Source organism: Lichenostomus cassidix, chromosome Z, assembly GCF_008360975.1.
Source record: "Lichenostomus cassidix isolate B80296 chromosome Z, HeHo_3.0, whole genome shotgun sequence".
Taxonomy (NCBI): Eukaryota; Metazoa; Chordata; class Aves; order Passeriformes; family Meliphagidae; genus Lichenostomus; species Lichenostomus cassidix.
The window spans coordinates 61,295,589-61,317,084 of NC_139511.1; the positions used below are offsets into that span (position 1 = coordinate 61,295,589).

A 21,496-nucleotide genomic window follows, 5' to 3' on the forward strand; every position below is an offset into this window, starting at 1 on the left:
GACCACTTTAGTAGGGCAATTATTTTTTACTCCTTTTTGTTCACTATCAGGAAATGGTTCTCAGATACAATTTTGTCTCAGTTGACTAAATTTTATTCCAAAACATCTATTTTTAAAAGAACTCCTCACAGTTCCCCACGGTGGAACATGACACGCCTTTATACAGGGATTTTCATAGGGATTGCTGGGGAGCAAAACTAGAGTACCTCTGCATTCCCAGGCACAGTGCTGCCTCCCAAAACAGATCCACCCTTCTTTACTTGTGCTCCTTCCATGCCTGTGCAGAAAGAGGAAACTCAACAGTGGGAAGGTCCAAGAATTCACAGGCAAAGGAGTGTATTAGGGAGCACCAGCAGAGGGGCAGGGTGCAACAGTGATTTGAGTTCACAGACACCACTTCGTTATGAGATCACAGAGCCTCATTTCATGTGAAGTTCCAGAGCCCCTCTGTGCTGCTCAGTGCCTGGACTGGGCAACAGTGCAGAAGCTGAAGAAGAAGAAGCAGAAACATGTTTCAAGCAGGGGGGAAGATGATCCTCACCTGTTTCCTCCTCTTCCTCTTTCTCCTGACCCTGACAGCCCAGAATGCCCAGAGTGCTCCAATACCTGGGCAGGGAGCAGGTAGGCAGGCAGGGGCCAGCGCCCAGCTCTGGCTGGTGGCAGTGGAACCAGGGCTTGGCTGGCTGAGCCAGGAAGCCACCACAGTGTGGGCAGTGAGGCAGACACACCAGGGGAGGTGTGAGGGGCTGCAGCTGCTTCAGTGTGTGGTGTGGAAGAGAGGATCCTAAGGAGCAGGGAGGTGGGGAGTGGCAGTTCGGGGCCAGAACCTCGACACTGTTATCCATCGCTTGGCACTGGTTATCCATCACTCAGCACTAGTTATCCATCACTCAGCACTAGTTATCCATCACTCAGCACTAGTTACCCATCACTCAGCACTGGTTATCCATCACTCAGTGGTGGTTTTCTAGGGTCCTGGCCAGGCTCCAGGGCTGACCCGCCTGCAGGTTGTGTGGGCACACCATGGCTTTTCACTTCCTGTGAGAGCTGCCAGCTCAGTGTGCCAAGGGCAGCCAGACCCCGCTGCAGCTGTGAGAATACAGACCAGCCTGTGCATGCTCTGTCAGTACCTTCCACATCCAGGTCTGGAATGAGAGCAATGCACGTGATGGTAACTGCTCATGGGTGTTTGGTTGCAGTTGGGGCCAGACGGAGTGCTCTTGCAGCTCCTCAAACAGATTCCATTCTGATTCTGAGCTGGTATGTCAAATGTGAGTAGACAGTCTCTACTGCCTTCATAGAATCCTTTTCCTTGTGCTATTAACATACACGAATACGAAGAAAATGTACCTTCATATGATAATATTCTTTCATAAATCTAACATAGGGAAGGATTCCCAGAGAATACCTGTGGTTCCAAAGGGGCTCCTAACAGCTTTGGTGAAAGCTGCATCTGGTTAGTATATCTCCCTCTGTTAAACCTGGGACCTGGGAAGCTGAGCTTTTGGTCTCCATAGGGATGTGCTGTACCCCACACCAAGCTGGAAGGGCCCAGTCAGAGCCTTGCTGCAGAGACACTCCATTTCATGCCTCCTGTGTGCTGCAGAGCCACAGACATGGTCCAGCATAGCGCCTGCTCCCAGTTGTGCTTCCAGCTGATTGCCAGGGGCAGCTGCTGCTGCTGCTACTGCAGTTGTACCATTACTGGCCAGAGCAGACACTGACATCCAGATGTTGGGAACAGGTCTGTGCTAAATTTTGTTTACCTCACACTCAGCACAGCATCACAGCAGGAATGACATCCCATGAAATCCTGGCTGCCCCTTTCAGACCTCTGGGTCAGGGGCGGGTTGGAGGTGGACCATCTGTGTGAGGCTTTACTTGAAGGGGTTCCCTGTGTGGGTCACTTGGTTGATTCAGTCTTGGGTGGTTTGGCTCTGCATTTCTCATTGTATTGCAGAAAATGTGGCAGCAGTTTCCTCTTGTGTTTGGGGACAGCAGGCTCCCCACTGCCACTTGCCAAAGTGCCCAGGCCATGGTACCATGCTGCAGGTAAGGGACAGTGACTTCTATTTAAAGTGTTCTGTGTTCTTTCTAAAGAGACAGTCTATCCTGAGACCGTGGAGGAGGATACTTTGTTGATGGCAGAAAGTAACAGCGTTCCAGGCTCAGATGAAGAGCAAGAGGCAACACAAGACATCAGCACACTTGCTAAGTATGATGGACATTCTGGAAGTAAGTGCTTGGGAGATGCTGGCTTGGGAAAAAGGACCATTTCTGCTGTATTCCTCTAGTGCCCTCCATGGACGAATTGCAGGTGCTCAGCACGCAGCCCTGGCCTGCAGCCTAGAGGAACAGACAGGGGCAGTGCTGGTGCAGCTGCTCCCTGGCACATTCTGGGCTCTTCTCAATGAGAAGTCTTTAGGGATCCCTCTTGTTCCCTGGTGCTAAGACACCAGAGCCAGAATCACTGATCTTTAAAGTCAATAACCCTTGGTCATATGAAGTGCACTGTGAGATTACCCCTAGCACGCAAACATTGTCTCTTGTGTTGTTTTTCCGACGGGGTCAGCTGCTAGGCAAAAAGCCAAGACTGATGGACAGTGCAAGCTGAGCAAGAACTACATCCTAGCATCTATTGCAGCCTCAGCTATGCTGCTGCTTGGCATATGGATCGGTGTCACAATCATGTCACACTGGCTGAGGAGAGACATGTGAGTTGGCTTTTCCTTAAGTTATTTACAGTAGCTGTGGGCAATCAAGTATTTGCACCGTGCTGGAGTGTCAAGGCAGCTCCTGGCAGTGCTCTGTGGAAAGCTCTGCAATGCAATCCTTTAACGGTGCTGTTCATTCATATCTGTGATTAGTCTTCTCTAATCTTTGCAGCAGAGCTCACCCACGTATACATGTACACAGGGGTAGACCACTCACATCACCTCGTCGCTCCCATGGCTGAAGGTGCCTCTTCACCGGACCACAGGATTTCCCTGGACTCACCTCAGCACATGCCGTCCTGCTGTCCCTGCTACCATTACCAGCAGAGATATTTTATGTCATTAGAAGATGATAATTATTTGACTAGCAACATATAAATAATTATAATTCCAAAAGCAGTGTGTGCTTGTGTGTTTCAGCTGCTTCTGTCTGGGGAGAATGCAGAGAGCTGGGAACAAGGTTGGAGCTTGGAGAGGATCTATTAGAGATCTGCACTGTAGTGTGGGACCTGTTTGTGTCACCCTCAGCCTCCTTTCCCAGCAATGGCCATCAACAAGGCTTTCCTGCACCAAAATGCGGAGATGCTGGTGAGATGTGAGGTGCAAAAACTTCTCTATGAGCTCATTGGGGATGCTGCCCTGAATCTGGATGGTCCACGCAGAGAGGGAAGGGTGTTCTGGCAACAGTGGCTCTCCAGTGCTGAGCACATCAGGGAGACCTGATGTGGTGATGTAGGCCATGGGGGCTGTGGCACTAGAGCTCAGAGAGGATCAAGGCATGGACAACTGGAGCAGGCCTGAGTGGGATACAGAGGTGAAGGAATGTGATATTAGTCACAAGATGGTACTAAAAATCACATTGATAACAGAAACAATAATTACAATAAAAATGAGTCTTTTCCCAGTCATGATGGAAAAGAAGCTATAGGTGGAACCAAGCATAGGAAGTGCACTGTGGTGTTTTGCTTTTGCAAGTAGGGCAGTTGCAGGTTCTGTGTGGCTTCTTAATTGATGTTTTGGCATTTTGCATAACATTTGGTTCAGGGATAATGCCAGAGACAAAATACACTTTGTATTTTCCCATCAATTTCTACACAGATGGAATTTGTAAGCCTCTGCAGAAGGAGGCCTTCCAGGTGGGAAGAAGTGACAGAGTGCCAGTCTCAGAATAAGAAAGCAAGGCACTGCAAGAAACCAGCATGCCAGGGAACTACTGTCCTGGGCTCACTAGTCAGATTCACTATAGTCCTGCAGGCTTTTCCCAGCACCAGCTCCTGTTTGGCCATCAGCAAACAAAGCTGGATGTGTGAGTGCAGCAAATCTGCTGTCCAAGAAACCTGGCACAGCTGTCTGAGGCTGTCACCTGTAGCAGTGTGTTATCATTGGTTCTTTACTTTACACCCTGTCCCCCTTTCCCCATATGGCTTATATCCTAGAAGTTTCTCCTTTGTTGTCCTTAGCCCTGTATGCTATTGGGTTTTTTGAATTTGTACCCTCCCCTACCATGGGTCTATTGGCTTGTACCCCTTTCCTTTTCCCCTTGGACATTCCCTGGTTGGCTCTTCGGAGCTAACCATGCCCCTTTTCCCTTCCCTCTTAATCCCCTGCAATGCTGCTTTCAGGGTTTGCAGCCTCTGGGGCTCCAGCTCCTTTGTCCATCCCCTGTCTCCTGTCCCTCCTTGCCGTCCCCGGACCCTCACCTGAAGACCCCTAATAAATTCCCTGGAAACCACAGGCTGTGTCCATACATTTCTTCGATCCACCTCGTTTCCCAGCTGGCTTCTGTTCCCCGAGCTCCACGCCGCTCCAGCGTGCTCTCCTGTCCCGGCGCTGCCCAGCATGCTCCAGCGTGCAGCTGACTGCCTTTCCGTGTGGTGTTGGGGCTTTCGGCTGCTTCCTGGGGACTCAATGCCACAGTCGCCTGCAGTGTGTAGGGTAGGATATTGCCAAACAGACACTCTAAACTATCTCTGGACACAGTGGGTTTTGGGGGGTTTCCTATAACTTTGGCTCAGGCAGTAAAGATTGTCCCAAGACAGTGCTCTTCCTTTTGAAGTGGAGAAGAGGAACCACTGAGCTGCTCTACCTTGTCCCTCCCCTCTCCACAGCAAGCTCCAGCTCCAGGCTGTCTCTCATAGGGACTCTCAGCAGCCTCTGAGATCTCCATTTCTTGAGAGGGCAGCCCAAAGCTCTTCTCAGAAGAGAGCTTTGCCTCAACCCTTGAATCAAGCCTCATCAGTTCTTGTCATACAGACATACACACCAGCCGACACACATACAGAGTGAGAACTTTATATGGGACACATGCAGGGTCATGGCAGGCAGTGCCATTTCTGAAAAGCCTCGGCTGCTACTGAGGGAGCTCACATGCCTACATGTCACTTCAGCAGGAAAATACCCCTTGAGTCTATGGGGTGCCTTGAAAACCACCCCTGGGTTTCTCTTGGTTCTCATCTTGCATGTTGCTTTGTCTAGCTCCCAGCCCCTTGGTTCCTTGCTATATCCCTGTAATACATGCAGATGTGATTCATATCAGAAAGTGCAGTGTTTTAAATGTGGGTGCACTGAGTGCAATTTAGCCCTAGAAACAATTGGCAAAGAGAACTGCCATGAGGAGTGGGGTTGCCCTTATAAAGAATAAACTGGGACTCAGAGACAGGATTTTCTTTATAAAGCACAGATATTGCATTGGTACGTTTCACTGTGGTTGAGTTGTAAAAGTTGTGCTGTAACTGCTTTTTGGCGCATTTGAGCCCTGCCCCCCTTCCCCTTCCTAGCTTTGCTTCGCCTTGTAGTCTTTAGAACCCCTAGTAATGGCAAGACGCAAACGCAGAAGATATCCCTGTTCTCCACTGCATTGGCTCACGATCTTTAGCAACAGCGGAACGCAAGCGCAGAAGGAAACTGAGTTCGGAATACAAGGAGAGGTGGGAAAAAGCCATGGTGTGTGTCATTGGCTGAGCGAAGATCCCCAAGCACACCCAGCGCTGCTTTATTGTCCTCCCAGCCATTATATTTAAAATTCTAAATTTTATGCTTAAAATTATTGCAATCTTGTAATTCACCTAATGAAATAAAAGTTATCAAAGTTTTACATTTTAATTGGCACAGTTTTCATTTTTAACATCCCTGTTCCTTCCCACTCCCTGTTTGTTTTGCTGTCCATCCAAGACTTTTTCAGCAGCCTCCACCCAGCCCCCCAGCTCCGAATTTCTTGCTCTACTCCCTCGTGCTCATGAATCCTCCCTTTCTCTTTCCCTGTGGCCTCGTCATGTACCTCTGGTCATCTTCCCTGCACTGCTTTTGCTCTCACTGTCCCTCTCTTCTCCCTCCTGTGCCTAACTCCCGTGTCTTTACTCCTCGGCTCTGCTCCCTGCGCCACGCTCAGCCCAGATTCGCAACAGAAATGCCCCAGCAGGCTTTCTCTGCAGCCGGGCACCGCGGGAAGCTCTCCTGCAGCGGCACGACCTGCGAGTCGGGGCTGGGACAGGCACCTCGGCCTGGAGCCGGGCAGCTCCGACCCAGCGGCCTGGAGCCGGGCAGCCTGGAGCCGAGCAGCTCTGAACCAGCGGCCTGGAGCCGGGCAGCCTGGAGCCGGGCAGCCTGGAGCCGCGCAGCCTGGAGCCGAGCAGCTCCAACCCAGCGGCCTGGAGCCGGGCGGCTCCGACCCAGCGGGAAGCAGCTGGAGCCGCGGCCCGAGAGGCCACTCCGGCACAGCCCCGCAGCGCCACGCCCGCCCCTCACGGCCCCGTGCGAAATGGCGGCGGCCGTGCGGGAGCCCGCGGCGTGCGGCAGCGCTGTGTCCCTGCCGTGCCACTTGGGCGAGCGGCTTGCGGAGCACCACGCGTGGCCTGGGGACACCGGTGTCGGAGCTGGTGACGAGCCGGCGAGCAGCACAATGCCGCGGAGTGGATTAAGGGAGAGACTGGGCGTATAGCTAGTGAAGGAACAAAGGGTAGAGTTCATCGGTGCTTCCCCTCCATTCGGGGAGGAATGGAGCGCCCGAGGTGCCGAGGAGACCCAACCCCGAGGCAACTGGGCAGCCTGCGTGGCTTCTGGGTAGGAGATGTCACCAAGAGACCCTCCGGCCTGGTGCAGCCCTCTGCTCATTTTGTGCTGGAGCCTTCCAAGGTGGGCAGTGGTCTGTGCTTGATGGCAGAGGATGGCCATGGCCGAGTTTATGCAGCTTCTCAGCTGGAGACTGCTTATGAGCCTTGGAGACACCCCAGAGGTGGAAAGTTGTCAATGCCTGTCTGCCTGCGGCTATAAACAGCTGGGCTTTAAGAGGTGCTTCCTGAGAAATTATACCAAAGGTGCTCTATAGGGCCTTCCAAGGGGTCTCTGTGCCTTGGGGGCCCTGCACACATAAGTGAGGAATATTTCTTTCTCGGAAGAGCTGCTCAGCTAAAAGGTCCTCTGTGTTAGCTCTCAGCTGTGGGAACATACACCTCAGTGTGTGTCCCATGGCAGTACCTCATGGTGTCTAAGGACAAGTAAGAGGGAGCTCAGGGCCTCTGCATGACTGCTTGAGGGATCTGGGGCACACGTAGTATTTTATTCTGCCACCTACAGCAAACCAGACCCAGGAAGGTCCTACAGGCAAATACCTGGCTCTGAGCATGCTGTTCCCAGCAGGACTGGGGGGTTTGACCATGGGTCGCTCTACAGGACACCAGGCTTGGTGGCGGCACATGGGCTTCACCTGCCTCAAAGGGGAAAAGGATCTTTGCTGAGGAGTTAGTGGGGCTTCTTGAAAGAGCTTTAATTGGGACTGTAGGGGGAAAGGGAATAAAGCAGGCTCACCTGGGAGAAGCCTTATCATTACACACCCATATAGGAAGATAGTAGAAAGGGGGAAAAGTGCTGTCCTCAAAAGTCATGAAACTAGCAAAAAGCAGGCTTTTTACCAGAATGCTGCCAGACAAAAGTACTACCAAAGAAAGGCACTTGCAGTTGGCTTTTCACATGCAGCCTTCATACCAGGCTTTTGACAGGGATTTCTCAGGAGCCAGACTGGAGTACCTCTGCATTCCCAGGCACTGTGCTGCCTCCCAAAACAGATCCACCCTTCTTTACTTGTGCTCCTTCCATGCCTGTACAGAATGAGGAAATTGAACAGAGGGTAGGTCCAAGAATTCACAGGCAAAGGGATTGCATTGGAGACCACTGGCAGTGGGGCAGGGCCCAGCAGTGATATGACTTCAAAGACCCCACTTTTTATGACGTCATGACAAAGTGAAGTTACAGAACACCACTGTGCTGTTCAGTACTCACTCTGGGCAACACTGGAGCAGCAGCGGCCACATTGGAGGCAGACAATGTTTCGAGCAGGAGCGGTCATAGTGCTGACACAGTACCTCCTGCTCCTCTTTCTCCTGGTCCTGCCAGCCCAGAATGCCCAGAGCGCTCCAATACCTGGGCAGGGAGCAGGTAGGCAGGCAGAGGCCAGCGCCCAGCTCTGGCTGGTGGCAGTGGAACCAGGGCTTGGCTGGCTGAGCCAGGAAGCCACCACAGTGTGGGCAGTGAAGCAGACACACCAGGGGAGGTGTGAGAGGCTGCAGCTGCTTCAGTGTGTGGTGTGGAAGATAGGATCCCAAGGAGCAGGGAGGTGGGGAGTGGCAGTTCAGGGCAAGAACCTCAGCACTGTTATCCATCGCTTGGCACTGGTTATCCATCACTCAGTACTAGTTACCCATCACTCAGCACTGGTTATCCATCATTCAGTGGTGGTTTTCTAGGGTCCTGGCCAGGCTCCAGGGCTGACCCACCTGCAGGTTGTGTGGGCACACCATGGCTTTTCACTTCCTGTGAGAGCTGCCAGCTCAGTGTGCCAAGGGCAGCCAGACCCCGCTGCAGCTGTGAGAATACAGACCAGCCTGTGCATGCTCTGTCAGTACCTTCCACATCCAGGTCTGGAATGAGAGCAATGCACGTGATGGTAACTGCTCATGGGTGTTTGGTTGCAGCTGGGGCCAGACGGAGTGCTCTTGCAGCTCCTGAGCCAGAGGGAGATTCCATGCTGATTCCAAGCTGGTATCTCAAACGTGAGTAGTCAGTCTGTATTTGACCTACTTGAGTAAGTACTCCTTTTACTTGTGTGTTAATGGGAACTATACCTTCACACCGTACCATCCTTTTATAAATCTAACATAGGGAAAGATTCCAACAAGTTCCCTGAAGGATTCCCAGAAGTTCCAGAGGACTTCCTGACAGCTCTGGAGGAAGCTCCAACTGGTTAGTATATTCCCCTCTGTTAAACCTGGGACCTGAGAAGCTGAGCTTTTGGTCTCCATAGGGATGTGCTGTACCCCACACCAAGCTGGAAGGGCCCAGTCAGAGCCTTGCTGCAGAGACACTCCATTTCATGCCTCCTGTGTGCTGCAGAGCCACAGACATGGTCCAGCATAGCGCCTGCTCCCAGTTGTGCTTCCAGCTGATTGCCAGGGGCAGCTGCTGCTGCTGCTACTGCAGTTGTACCATTACTGGCCAGAGCAGACACTGACATCCAGTTGTTGGGAACAGGTCTGTGCCAAATTGGTGTTTACCTCACACTCAGCACAGCATCACAGCAGGAATGACATCCCATGAAATCCTGGCTGCCCCTTTCAGACCTCTGGGACAGGGGCGGGTTGGAAGTGGACCATCTGTGTGAGGCTTTACTTGAAGGGGTTCCCTGTGTGGGTCACTTGGTTGATTCAGTCTTGGGTGGTTTGGCTCTGCATTTCTCATTGTATTGCAGAAAATGTGGCAGCAGTTTCCTCTTGTGTTTGGGGACAGCAGGCTCCCCACTGCCACTTGCCAGAATCCCCAGGCATCTGAGATTTGCCAGAATGTGCCATGCTCCTGGTAATGGACAGTGACTTCTATTTAAAGTGTTCTGTGTTCTTTCTAAAGAGACATATCCTGAGACTGTGCCAGAGACCTTTCCTATGGCAGAAAGTAACAGCATTCCAGGCTCAGATGAAGAATCAATAGTAGAAGCAATAGAGGATACCAGCACACTTGTTCAGCCTGAGAATTATTCAGGTGAGTGCTTTGGAGATGCTGGCTTGTAACAAGAGGACCATTTCTGCTGTATCCCTGCAGCACTCTCCTTGCATGAATTGCAGGTGCTCAGCACACAGCCCTGGCCTGCAGCCTGGAGAGCAGACAGGGGCAGTGCTGGTGCAGCTGCTGCTCCCTGGCACACTCTTGGCTCTTGTCCATGAGAACTTTAGGGATCCCTCTTTTTCCCTGGTGCTAAAACACCAGAGCCAGAAGAACCGATCTTTAAATTCAATAAGCCTTGGTCATATGAAGTGCACTGTGAGATTATCCCTAGGGCAGGGCACAAACATTGTCTCTTGTGTTGTCTTTTCTCCTGCCAGAGTCATCTCCGGGGCGAAAAGCCAAAACTACTCCACAATGGGATCTCAGCAAGAGCTACATTGTAGGGACAGTAGCAGGCACAGCTTTGCTTCTGATTGCATTAGTGGTTGGGTACATAATCATGTATCAGCTGCTGAAGAGAGACATGTGAGTTGACTCCTCCCTTGAGTTATTTATTGCTGGTGTGGGCAGTGAAGTGTTTGTACCATGCTGGAGTGCCAAGGTAGCTCCTCGCAGTGCCCAGCAGTAACTTCTGCAGTGCAATCTTTTAACTGTGCTCTAAATTCATATCTATGAGGAGTCTCCTCAAAAACCTGTTTCTACAGGAGGACCCAGGGAGACAAAGATGCAGCAGGACAAGTCTCCACTGACTCTTCCTGGGAAGGCAAAGAATCAGGAGAAGGACCGGGAAGGGGCAAGAGAGCCCAAGCCAACATGTTCAGGGAGAGCTGCTGCCTCTTTCCTGAGGTCTTTGCAGCAGAGCTCGCCCAGCTGTACAAGAACATGGGCGCGGACCCCTCACCTCTGCCCACCTGTCCCTTCTGTGCTCTGGCTGAAGGTGCCTCTTCACGGGACCACTGGATTTCCCTGGACTCACCTCAGCCCACGCCGTCCTGCTGTCCCTGCTACCAGTACCATCAGGGATACTTTAAATTAGAAGATGATGATTATTTTAGTGATAGGATATAAATAATTATATTTCCAAAAGCAGTGTGTGCTTGCGTGTTTCAGTTGTTTCTGTCTGGGGAGAATGCAGAGAGCTGGGAGCAAGGCTGGAGCTGTGAGAGGATCTGCACTGCAGTGTGGGACCTGTTTGTGTCACCCTCAGCCTGCTTTCCCAGCAATGGCCATCAACAAGGCTTTCCTGCACCAAAATGCGGAGATGCCGGTGATATGTTGTCGCTATTGAGCCGCTAGCAGAGAAAAGGACCCAAGTTCTCAGTGTGGCAAGAAAGAGGAAGTTTATTATTTTGATTTCAATATATATAGACTTTTCAGAGGTCGCCCAGATTGGTCAGCCAGAAACTTCCTCCTAGGCCTGATTGGCCAGGCCTGAACTGTCCAAATCTCGAGACACTGTTGTAAAAAACATCCAAACTTTATCTTTGTTTATAAAACACAGCGGAATGTTCTCACGACAAAGACCTGTGCTAGCCACAATATGTGAGGTGCAAAAACTTCTCTATGAGCTCATTGGAGATGCTGCTCTGAATCTGGATGGTCCAGGCAGAGAGGGAAGGATGTTCTGGCAACAGTGGCTCTCCAGTGCTGAGCACATCAGGGAGACCTGATGTGGTGATGTAGGCCATGGGGGCTGTGGCACTAGAGTTCAGAGAGGATCAAGGCATGGACAACTGGAGCAGGCCTGAGTGGGATACAGAGGTGAAGGAATGTGATATTAGTCACAAGAGTGGTACTAAAAATCACATTGATAACAGAAACAATAATTACAATAAAAATGAGAGTCTTTTCCCAGTCATGATGGAAAAGAAGCTATAGGTGGAACCAAGCATAGGAAGTGCACTGTGGTGTTTTGCTTTTGCAAGTAGGGCAGTTGCAGGTTCTGTGTGGCTTCTTAATTGATGTTTTGGCATTTTGCATAACATTTGGTTCAGGGATAAAGCCCAAGACAAAATACACTTTGTATTTCTCCATCAATTTCTACACAGATGGAATTTGTAAGCCTCTGCAGAAGGAGGCCTTCCAGGTGGGAAGAAGTGACAGAGTGCCAGTCTCAGAGTAAGAAAGCAAGGCACTGCAAGAAGCCAGCATGCCAGGGAACTGCTGTCCTGGGCTCACTAGTCAGATTCACTATAGTCCTGCAGGCTTTTCCCAGCACCAGCTCCTGTTTGGCCATCAGCAAACAAAGCAGGAGGTGTGAGTGCAGCAAAGCTGCTGTCCAAGAAACCTGGCACAGCTGTCTGAAGCTTTTGCCTGCAGTATGTGGGGCGGTGTGGGATGATAGGAACAGGCTGTGGGCAGCTTAGACCTAGATAAGTTATAGCTATGTCCTTAAACAAGAGAGATAAACCACTTTGTGAGAGAAAGAAGCAGAGAATGCAAATGTGTGTGACTAATTAGAAATGGCACCTGTGTATGGTTTGCTAAATAATTGTAATAATGAACACCTGTTATGCATGTGAAGAAAGGGTATAAAAGGGTGTACCGTGAGATAATAAACTGCTGATGCCTGCCATCATCTAGAGTGTCAGTCTTTTATCCACTGTCAACTGGTGACCCTGATGTGATAAGGGTTGATACTATGGATCAGAGTGTGCCTGGCGGTGGAGCCCAGCCAAGCAAACAGGTGGAATGAGAGCCTGAAGAACTCTGGGCGATTTAAGAGAAAAACAAAAAGGAGACACCCAACCCCAGGTGAGTGGGAATATAGAAATGGCGGCTCAGTTGTCAGCCGAAGAAAACTCTATTTTGGACATTCTGCTGTGAATTTTACAGAAGAGGGGCATTATATATGGAGAGTGGTCATTATGCACCCTGCTCATTTGGTGTAAAAGAAATGGGGTAAGAGCAGACATACAGACTGCCTGTTTTGTTGAAACGTGGGAGGAAATAGGGCAGGTGTTATGGGAGGCAGCTACAAAGAGGGATGAAATAGCCACAAAATCGTTAATGACATGGTGCTCAGTCCAGGACTTGTTGCTGAAATTGGAAGCTAATAGAGAGGTGGCATGTTGCAGTGTGTGCCTCTAGTTTTTGGGGTCAAGAGACCAACCGCAGAGGGCAGTGGTCAAGGAAGGTATAAGGAGTCGAGACTGCTGCGGATCAACCATGAGCCCCTGCGGCTGGGAGATTAAACATGCATATCAGTAAGAGAGTATTGGTTCTGCACTCTCCCCCGCCCCCTCTCCCTATATGGTTTATGTTCTGGAAGCTTCTCCTTAGTTTAGTGTAGTATTGGTTTCCTGAGTTTGTACCCTCCCCTGCTGCAAGTCCATTGGTTTGTACCCCTTTTTCCCTCTAGCCTTCCCTGGTTGGCTCTTTGGAGCAGACCACTCCCCTTTTCCCTTCCCTTTTAACCCCCTGCAACCCCTTGTTGGGGGTTCGCAGTCTCTGGGTTTCCAGCCCCTTTTGCTGTCCCCCACTTTCCGCCCCTCTTCGCTGTCCCCGGACCTTCACCCGTGGACCTCAGTAAATTCCCTGGAAATCCCAGACTGCGCTCCTGCATTTCTTTCGCTCCACCTCGTTTCCTGGCGAGCTTCTGTTCCCCAAGCTCCATGCTGCTTCAGTGTGCTCCACCACCCCGGTGCAGCCTGGTGCACCTCCCGGTGCAGCCAATTGCCTTTCGGTGCAGCATTGGGGCTTTCAGCTGTTTCTTGGGCGTGCAGTGCCACAGTGGCAGCCATTGGCGCTGCCCCAGCCCTAGCTCCAGCTCTGCCCAGCCGAGCCGCAGCCCCGCGGCTGCACCGAACGATGGTGAGTGCGGCATTCCTCACACAGCCCTGTGAACTGGAGGCCCTGCAGGAACAGAGCAAAGTGGCACCCGGGGACACAGAGCCAACTGAGGTGTCAAGTGGGGCCAGGGTGGCAGCGGTGCTGGGGGGATACGGGGCTGGCCGTGGGCTGCTACCTCATGGTGGCACTGTGTTGAGGGACAAAGACCAGAAACCCAGGCAGTCCACGCTGTGGTATTGCCCAGCGCCCTGCTGGAGGAGCTGGACTCTTCCTCCTGGGAGGAGACTGAAGAAGGAGACACCGTGATCTAGCCCCTTGCCCTCCTCCTGCAAAGTTCAAAGAGTTTGGGTTGGTTAAAAGTTTGGTTGTCCCCTCCTGTGTTTATGTCCTTCATCCCTTGGTTGCACCATGGTTCTGGAAGGTTCTGTATTGTTCAGTTAATGATTGGTTACTATTTCTGTACCCTCCCTTGGAAATATTTGATTTTTTCCTCTACCCCGCTGCCCGCCCCCACCCTGGGTCCCCATTTGCTACTGTCCCTTTCCCTGCCCCTTTTTCCCGTCCCCTAAAAACCCCTGCAGACCCCCAGTTCGGGGGGATTCTCTGCCTAACCACTGCGTCTGTAGCCTCCTGTCATTAAAGGCAGTTGTTGCAGGACCCCGTCTCTCCACCTCTTCACTTCCTGGGCTGTTTACATCGCACTGTCACTGCTGCTCGCTGTGAGCTGAGCTCGCTCCCCTGGATGGGACCCGTGTCAGGCGATTCTGCCATCCGCAGGAGCTAGCCGGTGTCGTGAGCCGAGGGCAGGGCAGAAAACCCAGCCTAATACGACAACAGCACTGAACTGGGAGCAGCCCCTCTGCAGTCTGGGTGGTTTTGTCTGTGCCAACCTACTGTTCTGGTTTGTTGCACTGACCTCTTGGAGAGTGTATCATCTGACCTGCCTTATAACACTCGGCGTGTTAATTCTTCAGATAATGAAGGGTTTGGTATTCTCAAAGATAAAAGGTGAGCAGCTTTGGAAGATCATCACTGGCAATTGGAAAGTAACCAATTCCAGTCAAGACTACAGACCGAGTAAATCGGTGCATTTCAAAAACACTGATGAATTTATTTGTATTTCTTCAAGAAACGTCCCACTTTAAGGAACAAAACCCTGGCAAAGTTTCGCCTACTAGTCTGCAGCATATGTACATTTTTCATTGTCTTGGGAAGTTACATTCCTGGAGCTGTCCTCTCCTCTGTCTTTTACTGTGTGCCTTTTTATGTCCCTGCCTTAAGTGCAATGAATTTGGACAGAAACTGTGCTGTAAAATTAAGGCTGTTCTGATGAAATTAGATTTTGTAATAGTGGATTGTGTCAACCAAAGAAAAAAGAGCAATTTGAAACAGTAAAAACAAAAATCACAGAAGATGACAGTCAATTAGACATCAGCTCTGTGTTCTAAGTTTAGTCTTGCAATTGTTGCCAAAGAGCTGTCAGTGTTTGATAGAGATGTATCAGAAGTATCCTGGACCGATAATGGGACCTTTAAATTATCTGAGGGATATTCTCCACAGACAGACACATCTAACAATTTTGCCTGACCTAGTGATCATGAAGAAGCTTTCATTAGAAATCTTTGAGAGTTTCCTTCTTTAGAAAATGGTGCTGGTGCAAATGATGATGACAACTCAAGCATTGGTTTGCCCACCCAGCAAAAACAAAGGAAAAAGCAAACAGTTATCAAGGTGGATTATGCTTCCAGAGTAAAGAGAGACTATCCACTGCAGGGTTGTCCTTGCCTTTGACCAGTGACCAAAGCTTTAATTTAGTGAGTGGAATCGCTGGGGATGTCATCACAGCTGCAGTGTTTGCTGTCAAAGACCAGCTGCATTCCCTACAGAAAGCTCCCTCACAATGCCAGTGCCCAGAGCAAGGAGACAGACACAGAGCAAGCTGATGATTTTGAACTGCTTGACCAGTCTGAGCTAGAGCAGATTGAGAAAGAATTGGGCCTGTCACAAGGCCTAGAAGCAGAATCCCAGGAAGAGAAAAAGTCTTCAGGCTTCCTTTCAAATCTGCCTGGAAGTCATTAACCTGGAAATTGCAGCTGGTGACACAGAAGAAATTAAACATGAAAACCCCTTGATTCCATACTTAAAACCTTTGAATTGTTTTGGATATGATGATGCATTTCCACGTTTTTGCTGTTACAGGCTTGAAGAGTTGTAAAGTGGCATGTTATATGAATGACCACCTGTTGTGTTCCTTGATGGAGTCTGGTCCTTGGCAGTATTGCTCATGTGAAGTCAGCCAATGAATTTTTAAGTTTAAAAGTTAATAATATGTAAACCGGTAAAAGGGTAAACCTGTACCTTCATTATCAAATACATTACGAAATAAGTGGATATTGGATACAGATCCCACAAGATGCAACAAGTGACTTTTTGTTATTATCCCACGGGCATAGGGGTAAGGATTTTGATAGTATGTGCCATATATATTTAAAAAATGAATCAATATTGGTTCACGAATGCATTCAGGAATTAGTGGAAACTACATGGAAGATGCTTCTATCATGTTTGCTGTTTTTTCTGCCTGCAGGGAATGCTAAACATGGCCTTTGTGGTTGAAAAGCAGAAAGGAGAAATTGTGGGATGATAGAAACAGGCTGCAGGCAGCCGAGACGTAGGTAAGTTACAGCTGTGTCCTTAAACAAGAGAGATAAACAACTTTATGACAGAACAGCAGAGAATGGGGACATGTGTGAGTAATTAGAAAAGGCACCTGTGCATAGTTTGCTAAGTAATTGTAATGTAATCAGGGACACTTGTTATGCAGGTGGAAAAAGGGTATGAAAGGGTGTGGTGCGGAGGTGCGACAGCCTGAGGTTGTTGCCCTGGAGCCTCAGAGTCCCTCTGTTAATGTGGCACAAATCCCCGAAGGGGATGATGCCAATTCCAGGGACTCTGATGAAGTGTGAGCTGTGGCAGTCGCCCTGGCACATCTGGATGCCCCTGATCCTTGGGCAGACAGCTATCCAGGGACACAGCCATGGGAGTGAGAGGGGATGTTCCTAAGCCTCCTTGCTCCCAGCATCAGGAGTCTGCCCAGACAGTTGCTGGTTGGTTCTGTCTCTCCCCTCCCTGGTTCCATGTATGGTTATGTTCCAGATTGTTCTCCTTTGTCTGTACCCCTGTTAATCCCCGATTTGCCACCCGAAAAGGTTTCCCCTCCTACCCCTTTTCCCGATTGCTTGGGACTGATGGCATTCCCGAATTCCGTCACCCTTATTGGTTCCCTTGAGTTTCTTCTCCCCCTTCCTGGTCCCTTTAAAACCGCCTACCCGAGAAAGTTGGGGGGCATTTGGTCACTGTTCCTACCCCCTTGCCAACTTCTATTTTTCCTAATAAACCCTCTGGAACTGTGACTGAACGGACTACATTTCTTGTTGCGTCATGGACCAGACTTCGGGCGCTCCCTCCAGCCTTGGGGCTCCGCCTGCCTTGCCCTGCCTGTCCGGCAGTGGGCCCCCGCCTCTCCGAGCTCAGACCGTAGGGAACAGAGAGTGCTCCTACAGTGAGCGGCCACCCTCTTCCCCCTGAAAGTTTTGCATTTGTTCATTGGCTAAAAGTTCTGTTACCCCACCTTGTCCCCTCCCCTGCTGCCACCCTGACCTGGAATGTTCTTTCCCCCCTGCTACCTCATTGGTCGTTAGTTCACCCGCCCCCTTTTGCACCTGATTTGCTCCCCTGCTTGTCCCTCATATGTGTACCGGAGCCCGCTGGCTCCGCCCCTGCTGCCCCGCCCCCGGAAACCCCATACCCCACTATAAAACCCCTTATCTCCCTTGTTCAGGGCCCTTAGTGCCTTGTTGCTACTGGCGCCTCGTTGGCCTGCGTGCCTCGTGGTTCCTAGTGCTTCGTGCCTAAGTGCCTTGGGAGTTCCCTGACATCCACGCTGTTGCTACTCCCTGTTAATAAAGGATCTTGGGGGCTTCCAACTCCTTTGCCTTCTTTACTGCGACCCTCTCACCCGCTGCCCTGAGGAGCACCCCTCAGCACAAGGCCGATCTCCCCTCTTCTTCTATGGTGCAGCTCGAGACGACCCGAGGAGAAGAACAGTTGTAGGTTGTAGGTTCTGGTCTACCCGGAGCTAGCCTTGGGGACTGAGAGGCGGCCCAGCAGGGCCTGCGAGGACCGGCTACCGCAACCGTGTACTGTGCAATAATAAACGGCTGATGCTTGTCACCATCTAGGGTGTCAGCCTTTTGTCCACCGTCAGGTAGGATATTACCAGCAGCATTTGTCAGAGAGATGCTCAAAGGCGTCTCTGGACACAGTGGGTTTTTGGGTGTTTCTTACACGTTTTGCTCAGGCAGTAAAGATTGTCCCAAGAGAGTGCTCTTCCTTTTGAAGTGGTGAAGAGGAACAACTGAGCTGCTCTACCTTGTCCCTCCCCTCTCCACAGCCAGCTCCAGCTCCAGGCTGTCAAAAGCAATGAAGTGAAATTGACTTTCATATGTTGTTAAAGGAATAATGTTGCGGTGGCTCTTCAACATATTAGCCTGGGTGACCCACCGCAGGAAGCTGCACCAGTAGATGAAGAATCCTGAGTCTAAAGGTGAAGATCTGCTCTGTTTTCGTTAGGGTGACAATTTGGTAAGCCCCAAGTTCCCCTGCAGCCAGGAAGATTTGCCATGCACCAACTCAGGAGACCGTTGGCTCTGCGCACTTCCCTGCCTCCATTTTATATATGATTATGTTCTAGTACCTTCTCCCCAGTTCGGTTCACCATTGGTTCTTGAGTTTTGTACCCTCCCCTGGTTATTGATGATTGGGCTGTACCCCTTTTCCCTTCCCTATCTCCTCCCCTTCGGTCTTCCCTGGTTGGCTTTTCAGAGCCAGCCACTCCCTTTTTCCCTTCTCTTTTAATCCCTTGTCGCCCTTTGTTCACAGCTCTTAAGCCTTGGCTTGCTGTGGCAGTTCCCTGGGGATCACGGAGCCCTGTCCCTGCAGGCCTCGCAGTAGGCTGCTTGCAGGCGACACCAAGCATCTCGGGGCAGCGTGGCGAAGAGAGGCACAGGCGCAGGAAAGACGAGATGCAGGCTCTTAAGTGAGGGCTTCAGGGAGTTTATTGAAGAGGGAGAGGCGGAGAGACGAGGGGAGGAAAGCAGGCTGAAGGCTTCGATGAAAGAGCCTCGAGCAAGGCTGTGCAGGAGGTTATAAGGGGCACATGAAGGGGAGGAGTTTGGCACACAGGCCAATAGGATTGCAGGAAAGGAACACACACAGAACCTTTAACCAATGAACTCAGCTTAGAGGAGGGAGGAACATTAGACCAAACCAATGGGGAACAACTCAACTATCAAACAAAGCCGAACATTCTAGAAGATAACCATATAAGGTAAACGGAGGGAGGCAGGCACTGCTCAGGGGCATACTAACTAACTTTGTTGCAGAGCCTCCTGGGAATAATAAAAACCATCACCCTAAGTTAAACTGCATCCAGCTCCCAAGACTCCTCTAGCTCCTCAGTTCCTGGTGGTGTGCCCCGAGCGGATAGCTCAGCAAGAACGACCGCTACAGCTTCCTGCCCGCCTCCCAGCCTGCGTTTCTCCACCCTTTTCCATCACCCCTCGCCTTCCCTGTCTGGACGTACCAATAAACTCCCTGGAACCCCAGATCAAGAGCCTGCATTTCCTTCGTCTCTGCTTTATCTGCCCAGCACACTTCTGTCCCGCGAGCTCTGCAGTTCACTGCTGTGCTCACTGCTGTGGGGCACCCAGTGCGGTGTGGCTCCACCGGCTGTCCTTTTTGTGTGGCGTTGGGGGCTGCCAGCTGGGTTGGGGTCACAACGCCGCTGATTAAAGACTTAATTGTTATTGAGTGAATTAAGAAGGATATTAAATGTTTCGAAGCTGCTGGTTAATTGAAGAATTTTTGGGTATGATTTTAACAAAGGGTGGTAAGGATTTAAATGAGTTGTTATGGTTCTTTCTAGTTTTAGTTGTTCTGAATGTTTGTGATGTTCAAATAAATTGTTAAATATAGGGGTGAGATGGCCACCGAGAGCCACCAAAAATTTTCCAGAAAGTTCTCTCCAAACGTCAGTCAAGGTGCCAGTCCGAATGCACCCACACAAATTACCACAAGGGAGCATGCCCAGAAGGGAGGATCTAGGGAAGATCGCCTCAAACAGGTGGGCAGAGGGGCAGGAGAGGGACGTCCAAGTCCAGGATTGGATAAATGTATCAAGGGCTCTTGATGGACGTCGGGAGAGCGTAAGAGTGGCTGCAAGAGCTCTGGTGCCTTGTGCCTCTGGACAGACCAGCCACGCACCCAGCGCTGTTGCTTTGTGTTGTGGCCATCCCCTATTGTTCTTTTTCTTTTAATAAATCTTACAAAATATTTAAAGTGAAGCCTCGTTTTCACAAGGCTGTCTCTCATAGGGACTACCAGCAGCCTCTGAGTTCTCCATTTCTTGAGACGGCAGCATGTCCCGGGTTAATGATAAGACTCTCTCCTCCGAGAGCGAAGGGCCCTGACACCCCCTCCCCCACCCACAACAGAACCTCTTAGATGGAAGTGAAGAAAAAACTATTTATTTAACAAAACCACGCAGAGTGCCCTACAAGGCACAGGGGAAGGGGAAAAAACAAGGTGAAAGGCAGTTATTCAACCTGATTAAAAAGTCCTTTTCTCAGACGCAGTCCCTCTCCTCCTCGCCGCCCACCCGGGGCCGGGTGGAGCTCCCTGGAGAGCTCTGCTGTCCTCTGGCCCTCCTGGGTCTCCGGGTGGCAAAGCAGATCGAAGAGAAGGGGTCCAAACGAGGAAAAAAGAAGAAGAATGGAAAAAAACGGGAACAGAGCTCACTCCGACCCCCCGTCCAGCACGCAGTCTCTGCCGGGCGACGAATCCTCCCCCGGAGCGAGGCTTGGGGAAAATGTTTTCAAAACAACCCGCGTTTCTCTCTGCGGCTGGGTGTAGTTAAAGAGACAGGACCACACATTTTTACACATTTTTTTCTTTCTTGGGCATATAAGCCAACGATAGGGGATAAAGGATTATCATATCATCAATCCAAGACATTCCACCCCTTATTCCATAGCGTTGGCTTAAGGCCCACCCTAACATCTTCCAACTTCAAACACACACATATATATATACACATATATACATACATACACACATACATATATACATATATACATATATACATATATACATATATACATATATACACATAACTATGTACAAATAATGTCACGAACGGTGAACGGTGGTATGTTGCCATCCCAACCTTACATGTGGCCTTCACCCAAAATTAAATTTCCCTGAGGGACACATTGTGTTTTTCCATCTTCCTGCATTATCCACCAAGTACACCCTGGTCCCTGGGCAAAGACAACCCCACGGATGGGTTTGTCTTTATGTGAGGCAGAATCAATCCAGACAGTTTTCCCTAACAAGCCTCTGGCATGTACTGCTGGGACCTTATCTCCATCCACTGTATGTAGAAGCTCAGATTGGGCAGGACCTGCTCGGTTGATGGAGCCTCGGGTATTGACTAACCAGGTGGCCTCTGCTAAATGTCGCTCCCAATTCTTATAAGTTCCCCCACCCAATGCCTTTAGGGTGGTTTTTAACAATCCATTATACCGTTCCACTTTGCCAGCTGCTGGTGCATGATAGGGAATGTGGTACACCCACTCAATGCCATGGTCTCTAGCCCAGTTGTTTATGAGGCTATTTTTAAAATGAGTTCCGTTATCTGACTCAATTCTCTCAGGGGTACCATGCCTCCACAGGACTTGGTTCTCAAGGCCCAGGATGGTGTTACGAGCAGTGGCATGAGGCACAGGGTAGGTTTCCAGCCACCCAGTGGTGGCTTCTACCATTGTGAGCACATAGCGCTTGCCATGACGGGTTTGAGGCAGTGTGATGTAATCGATCTGCCAGGCCTCTCCATACTTATATTTAGACCACCTTCCACCATACCACAGGGGTTTCACCCG

The 21,496-nt window shown here is 50.4% G+C and overlaps 1 protein-coding gene and 1 pseudogene across 4 annotated transcripts in view; both read left to right on the forward strand.

Moving 5' to 3' along the window:
• The first annotated feature begins 450 nt into the window (after nucleotides 1-450).
• LOC146425036 (uncharacterized) overlaps nucleotides 451-21,496 on the forward strand; it is a 34,846-nt gene continuing 13,800 nt past the window's right edge. The window contains exons 1-6 of one of the 4 annotated variants that reach the window (XM_085042360.1): nucleotides 451-621; nucleotides 8,681-8,758; nucleotides 8,868-8,948; nucleotides 9,609-9,740; nucleotides 10,082-10,229; nucleotides 10,409-10,790. In XM_085042360.1, coding sequence (XP_084898486.1) covers nucleotides 510-621; nucleotides 8,681-8,758; nucleotides 8,868-8,948; nucleotides 9,609-9,740; nucleotides 10,082-10,229; nucleotides 10,409-10,772 — 915 coding nt within the window. In that variant the 5' untranslated portion in view covers nucleotides 451-509 and the 3' untranslated portion in view covers nucleotides 10,773-10,790. Of the gene's footprint in view, nucleotides 622-7,596; nucleotides 8,145-8,487; nucleotides 8,604-8,680; nucleotides 8,759-8,867; nucleotides 8,949-9,608; nucleotides 9,741-10,081; nucleotides 10,230-10,408; nucleotides 10,791-21,496 lie in introns of those variants that run through there. The other 3 variants (XM_085042359.1, XM_085042361.1, XM_085042362.1) reach the window with 3 other exon arrangements.
• On the forward strand, nucleotides 13,515-15,759 carry LOC146425037 (reticulophagy regulator 1 pseudogene; annotated as a pseudogene).